The sequence below is a fragment of the Arachis hypogaea genome, chromosome 20, assembly GCF_003086295.3.
Source record: "Arachis hypogaea cultivar Tifrunner chromosome 20, arahy.Tifrunner.gnm2.J5K5, whole genome shotgun sequence".
NCBI classification, from domain to species: Eukaryota; Viridiplantae; Streptophyta; class Magnoliopsida; order Fabales; family Fabaceae; genus Arachis; species Arachis hypogaea.
Window position 1 is genome coordinate 83,420,788 of NC_092055.1, and position 6,933 is coordinate 83,427,720.

The 6,933-nt window shown below is 36.1% G+C and overlaps 1 protein-coding gene across 2 annotated transcripts; it reads left to right on the top strand.

The window, feature by feature from the left end:
• The first annotated feature begins 1,831 nt into the window (after nucleotides 1–1,831).
• On the top strand, nucleotides 1,832–3,662 carry LOC112786816 (cyclin-dependent kinase F-4-like). 2 transcript variants are annotated; one of them, XM_025830184.3, is made up of 7 exons: nucleotides 1,832–1,937; nucleotides 2,157–2,246; nucleotides 2,334–2,472; nucleotides 2,646–2,740; nucleotides 2,821–2,873; nucleotides 2,973–3,039; nucleotides 3,468–3,662. In XM_025830184.3, the coding sequence occupies exons 4-7, from the start codon at nucleotides 2,649–2,651 to the stop codon at nucleotides 3,538–3,540; spliced, it is 285 nt and encodes a 94-aa protein (XP_025685969.1). In that variant the 5' UTR covers nucleotides 1,832–1,937; nucleotides 2,157–2,246; nucleotides 2,334–2,472; nucleotides 2,646–2,648; the 3' UTR covers nucleotides 3,541–3,662. The 2 variants fall into 2 exon arrangements, 1 of the variants encoding a protein (XP_025685969.1); XR_011878378.1 differs by lacking the exon at nucleotides 3,468–3,662.
• Nucleotides 3,663–6,933: the final 3,271 nt, after the last annotated feature.

Genomic DNA, 6,933 nt, shown 5'->3' on the forward strand with positions numbered 1-6,933 from the left:
TTTTTCTCTTTTTTTCGCAAGCTTTTCTCTATTCACTGCTTTTTCTTGCTTCAAGAATCATTTTTATGATTTTTCAGATCATCAAATAACATTTCTCATTTTTCATTATTCTTCAAGAGCCAACAATTTTAACATTCATAAACAACAAATTGAAAAGACATATGCACTGTTCAAGCATTCATTCAGAAAACAAAAAGTATTGTCACCATATCAAAATAATTAAACTAAATTCAAGGATGAATTCGAAATTCATGTACTTCTTGTTCTTTTGTAATTAAAACATTTTTCATTTAAGAAAAGTGATGGATTCATAGGACATTCATAGCTTTAAGACATAGACACTTAAACACTAATGATCATATAGTAAAGACACAAACATAAATAAACATCACTACAAGAAAAATACCCATTCAGCCACACTTTTTTTAAGCTACATTTGAAAAGCGTAGCCTATTCATAGAATAGGCTACGCTTTTCTCAGTGTTGCCTTTTTATAAAAGAAAAGGAAACACAATTCTGGCATCATTTAAAAAGTGTAGCCTTAGGTATTATAGAAATCACTTATAAAGCGTAGCCGTATATTGATATCTACGAGTTCAATTTTTGTATTAAAGAGAGTGCTTTTCAAGGGTAGCCTATTTATTAAGTTTTGGGTGCACTTTAAAAGTGATGCCTAATGTATCTAAAGCCAAAAGCTTACACTTGATAAATTTTTTTCCTCACTTTCTCAAAAGAAAACTCACACACTTAGTCAAATTTTTGTCCCTTCAAAACTCACACTTAGTAGCCTTCAGAAACCCTCTCACCATCAAAAAAGATGTAAGATCCAAAATTTTCGAAAAATATTACTACGAGTTAATTTCAACTTATATATTCATTAAAAATTTTATTTTTAGAAATTATTTTATTAAAAGTAATTAAATCAAGTTTTGATAATTAAATTGAAAATTTTACTTAATCTTATAATTATTGAATAATTTTATATATTTAAATTATACAACTTAACAGTTGTAAAAGAATAAGAATTTTATACGATTTAGTTAAATAATTGAGATTTTAGAATTTAATACTTTAATTTTTATAAACAGAAAATAAATTATATTTCTAATTTTAAAATTAGAATATTTGATTAAAAACTGATTAGTAAATTAATAATTAAGTAGTATTTTTAAAATAATTTTAAAAGAGCAAATTAGATTTTAATTTTTTATAATATACTTTAATTTTATTAAAATTGACCAAACCCCAATTTACCCGAAATTTTTAATTTCACTTTTGTCCCAAATTATACCCTAATTCCTAAATTAATCCCCAAAAAGCCCTAACCCCTTCTAACCTAGCCACCGCCAAAGTTTCCCTTCTCTGACCAATACACAGCAGCAGTTTTCCTTTCTTCCTAATTCAACCTAAGACACAGCAGCAGTAAAAGGAAAAGAGGGAAAAGGGATAGCGGAGAGAAAGAGAGAACCGAGGGGGAAGAAGAGAAGAGGAAGGTTGCGCCGGCGCCACTGGCCATCGCCGCTTCGTTGTCGTCGTCCTCGCGAGCCGCCACCGCCGGCCTGGAGCCCGCCGCTCGTGTCTCGCCGCGTCGCCATCTCGCCGCGGGACTTGGTGCTGTCACTGCCATCGCGTCGTTTGGAGAGGAAGAGTCGTGCCTGAGAGAAGGAGAATCAGGAGGAGCGTCGCGCAGGACGGAGGTGACGCCTTGTTGTCGCGGTGCTTCCATGGCCACCGACGCGCCGCCGCACTTCATGGTAACCGCCGAAGCCTTCGTCACCACAGACACAGTCAACGCTGATTAGGGCAGAGGAGAGTGGAAAGCATGAGCGATGCACGGAAGACAAAGGAGCAGAAACGCGATAAGGGGGAGAAGGGCGAGGTCTGCTCTCATGCCGTCCTGCTCCGCCACCGCTGCTGCCATCGATTAGATTGAATTTGTATGCTCTATTTTATCACCGCTATGGTTTCCATATTCTGATTTTAATTCTAGTCCTTACTTTATCTTGAATCCCAGGGTTGTAATTTCTTTTAATTCCTATCCAATTTGAATATTCTGTTTTGCTGCAACCATGGCCACTGCTGTGAGGACTAACATTATCGCTATATGGCTTTTTATTTTCTGTTTATAACTTACTTCAATTTCTCTTGGTTTGCAGTCACTAAGAAAAATGAACCACCCAAATATTGTGAAGCTAAAGGAAGTTATTCGAGAAAGTGACATTCTGTACTTTGTTTTTGAGTACATGGTGGGTGGCCAGTTCCTCATTAGATGTGGTCTGCATCATCTTGTGCAAAGTCCAGTAATTGATGTTTCAATTTTTTGGGTGATTTAGGAATGCAACCTGTACCAACTTATGAAAGACAGGGAGAAGATGTTTTCTGAGGGTGAAGTTAGGAATTGGTGTTTTCAAGTTTTCCAAGGTCTTTCTTATATGCACCAGTGGGGATACTTCCACCGTTATCTGAAGCCTGGTACGTTTATCATTGCATCCGAATCCTTTGTTAAATGTGCTATATGATAAAATAGAGAACATGCTTTTTGAGTATGTTAGCTTTTTTTTTCAAACTTCTCAAGAATTACCTAGCTTTGTCTATCAATTATGAATCATTTAGGTTGACATTTTAATGAAGTTGTTATTGTGCAGCAAATGGAGATTTATACTATGGTCTATTCTGATTTTGGCCTAGCACGTGAGATCAGTTCACAACCACCCTACACTGAGTATGTCTCCACACGGTGGTAAGTGCTTTCAACTTTTGTATGTAATTTGTTCAGTTGTGTATTGTGCAGTTTATAAGTTGTACGCTGGCTTCTGTTAGGTATCGTGCTCCTGAAGTGCTACTTCAATCTTATCTGTATAGCTCCAAAGTTGGTAAGTATATGCTTTAAACAGCGATAATGATCAAATTAATACTCTTTGGAGTGATGATAAGTACCATTTTATTTACTGAATTTTCTGTCACTCATTTAGACATGTGGGCAATGGGTGCTATAATGGCTGAACTGTTCTCTCTTCGTCCTCTTTTCCCTGGTGCCAGGTAGTCTCTCTCTCTCTCTCTCTCTCTCTCTCTCAAATACGATCTTCCGTCGAAGATCTTATGTCGTGTTATCGATGTTAAGTGTCTGGTAATGTTTATCTTCTTTTGGTTCCTTATGTTGTGTTATGTGTTCTTGATTGGTAATGTTTATCTAATAATTCTCAGTCCTGGTTTTTGTGAATCTACTTCAAGTTTCAAATGGCACTTTCAAACATGTGCTACTGACCTACTGTACCAATTTCAATATGATAATGCCTGAATTCAAAAGGAAAAGAAAGAAAATAGAAAACAAGTACTTTAGTAGCACAAAAAGTCAACTTTAAAAGTTTGACACATTGTAATTTGATCTTATATATTGATGGGTAAATTACTTTAATTAGTAAGAATCTCTAATCCACAAATGTTTGTGTTTTGGCTGCTGGAATCAGACTATTTCGTGAACAGTATTGTATGACAAGAAGACTGGAACTAATTTGCTTCAATGGCCAGTGGAAGAAATAGAGAGCTTGAGACTTAGCAGTGATGAATTTAAGGAATTATTGGTTAAACCTGGCACAGTAGTGCCATTACACATTGGCCCTGCAACACAGGATTTTTCCATAGTTATTGCTTGTATTGTTACAACTTGTATCTCACAATAATCATGGTTTTACTTTACATTTTCCTGATTTTTATTTATTTATTTTTTGTTGTTCAGTTGGACATATTTTTTGGACCATTTGGCATTTTGGCTATTGCAAATGACCAACTTTCTGAACTAACACCAATTTATTTCTGTCTTTCAAATTATGGAAATGGAACCTCAACTACTACAACTATTACTACTTCTACTTCTACTTCCTTCTGTGTTGATGAAACTAGGTACTATTAACTAATGAATCATCATCATTCATATTTGTTTCTTCCTTTATTAGGAGAAAGTGACAAAATATATGAGTTGTTGGATAATAATGCAGGTCATCAAAGGCACCTGATGTATCAAAGCTAGTTTTCGGAAGCAAATTGTCTATTCTAAGTGATGAAAAACTATCATTGAAGGTATTGGTAAGTAGTGTCAATTAACCTATTTGGTCTCACGTGACTTGATTCACGAGATAATATTAAAATTGGATTATCAAAAATCACACATAAGTCGATATGGTTCATTAAACTGATTAAAGATTCAATACTTTCAATTTAGTTCTTGAAAGATATCACTATGTGTCAAGTTGGTAAGTTAACTTTACTACTATGTCACTAATGATCCCTGACATATGGAGACACCTGCACTCTTTTCTTTGATGGCATGTTAAGCATATCATCTAATTAACTTGTGGCAATGACTTCTCAGCTTTCCAAGGCAAAAAAATGAGAGTGGGCCTTTACGAATAGAGGACGCCGGAATCAGTTGCGCTCAATGGGAGAAGCCAAGAATTTGCTTCAATATATGTTCAATTCAGTCGCAGATGTTAGGTGCTCTATTTGGCATCAATTTGTTTTTTTCTCTTCTATCAGAAGATTAATAACTTTTATTAGAAGATACTTATGTAGAATACAATATTTTGGTTTTTTATAGTTTATTAGTAGTAAATTCTAAGTGGTCTAATGTATATTTTGATATGGGTATATTTAATTTAGTGTGAGATGTATGAATACTCATTTATGATCATCTCAATATTTTTAGTTCATTATAAATATATTTTGTTAAAGGATAATTTTTATTATTTAAAGAATATTGTATGGTATTATTATGTATTTATTTTTATTTTATAATTTTTGACCAATTTAATTAAAAAAATAGGATTATATATATAATCATATTACTAAATATTAGGTTTTAAAAAAAATTATTAGAATATATATATATATAGAAAATAAAAAAAAACAATGAGGGACCTAAGGCTACACTTATATACAGTAGCTATAGTATACAAAAAAAAAAAAAAAGAGGGACCTAAAGCTACACTTATAAAAAGTAGCTATGGTATACAATGTGGCTACGCTTTACAAGTGATGTAGTAGTGTTGAAAAGCGTAGCCTTTGAGAATAGGCAACGGCCGAATAGGAATCACCCCAAAAAGCGTAGCCGTAGCCCAAAAAGCGTAGCCGTAGCCTAAGGCATCATTTTTTTTCATTTTTGGCTACACTTTTCAAGTGTACCTAAATGGGTGTTTTTCTTGTAGTGCATAGAGCATAGTAAATGAAAAATAGAAAAATAAGAACAAGGAGATTAAGGAACGGGTCCACCTTAGTGAGGGTGGCGTCTTCTTTCTCTTGAAGAACCAATGGTGTTCTTGAGCTCCTCTATGTCTCTTCCTTGTCTTTGTTGCTCCTCCCTCAAAGCTCTTTGATCTTCTCTAATCTCATGGAGAAGGATGGAGTGCTCTTGGTGTTCCATCCTTAGTTGTCCCATGTTGGAAATTAATTCTCCTAGGGAGGTGTTGATTTGCTCCCAATAGTTCTGTGGAGGAAAGTGCATCCCTTAAGGCATCTCAGGGATATCGTGGTGAGGAATTTCCTCATGCTCTTGTTGAGGTCCATGATCTCTTGTTTGCTCCATCCTTTTCTTAGTGATGCACTTGTCCTCGTCAATGAGGATATCTCTCTCTATGTCAATCCCAGCCGAATTGCAGAGGTGGCAAATGAGGTGAGGAAAGGCTAACCTTGCCAAAGTGGAGGACTTGTCAGCCACCTTGTAGAGTTCTTGAGGTATAATCTCATGAACTTCCACTTCCTCCCTAATCATGATACTATGGATCATGATGGCACGGTCTACAGTAACTTCAGACCGGTTGCTAGTAGGAATGATAGAGCGTTGGATGAACTCTAACCATCCTCTAGCTATAGGCTTAAGGTCTGGTCTTCTCAATTGAACCGGCTTGCCTCTTGAGTCAACTTTCCATTGAGCTCCTTCCACACATATGTCCATGAGGACTTGGTCCAACCTTTGATCAAAGTTGACCCTTCTAGTGTAAGGGCATGCATTTTCTTGCATCATTGGCAAGTTGAACGTCAACCTTACATTTTTTGGACTGAAATCTAAGTATTTCCCCCGAACCATTGTAAGCCAATTCTTTGGATTCGGGTTCATACTTTGATCATGGTTTCTAGTGATCCATGCATTTGCATGGAACTCTTAAACCATTAAGATCCCGACTTGTCGAATAGGATTAGAGAGAATTTCCCATCCTCTTCTTCTAATCTCTTGTCGGATCTTTGGATACTCGCCCTTTTTGAGCTTAAAAGGGACCTTAGGGATCACCTTTTTCTTGGCCACAACCTCATAGAAGTGGTCTTGTTGGACCTTTGAGATGAATCTCTCCATCTCCCATGACTCAGAGGTGGAAGCATTTGCCTTCCCTTTTCTCTTTCTTAAGGTTTCTCTGGCCTTAGGTGCCATTAATGGTTATGGAAAAATAAAAAGCAATGCTTTTACCACACCAAACTTAAAAGGTTTGCTCGTCCTCGAGCAAAAGAAGAAAGAATGTAGTAGAAGAAGAAGAAAATGGAGGAGATGGAGGGAGAAGGTGTATTCGGCCAAAGGGGAGAAGTGGAGGTTGTAATGTGTGAAAATGGATTAGTGTTGAGGGGTTTATATAGGGGTGGGGGGAAGGGTAGGTTTCGGCCATTAGGGTTAGGTTTAGGAGGGAAAAGACTTTGAATTTTGGAGGTAGGTGGGGTGTATGGGGAAGAGTGGATAGATGTGAGTGATGCCAGGGCATTTTGGCCAGTTTCATTGACCTTTTCTTTACTGTTTTAGGGTAGTTTCATGCATTTTCTTAGGAAATAAGCAAGTTTTGGGTAAAATTTCACTTATATCTTGATTCAAGCAAGCATGGTGCACCTTACATGATTTCATAAGAATTTTGCATGAATTAAATGATAAATTGGATGATGCATGTCTCATGATGAGGA

What these genes read in the sequence shown, in the direction of transcription:
- LOC112786816 (XM_025830184.3), top strand. Translation starts at nt 2,649, where the DNA reads ATGGAGATTTATACTATGGTCTATTCTGATTTTGGCCTAGCACGTGAG. An exon ending in GAGTATGTCTCCACACGGTG is followed by an intron (nt 2,741 to 2,820) that starts GTAAGTGCTTTC and finishes GGCTTCTGTTAG; the next exon opens with GTATCGTGCTCCTGAAGTGC. An exon ending in TCTGTATAGCTCCAAAGTTG is followed by an intron (nt 2,874 to 2,972) that starts GTAAGTATATGC and finishes TCACTCATTTAG; the next exon opens with ACATGTGGGCAATGGGTGCT.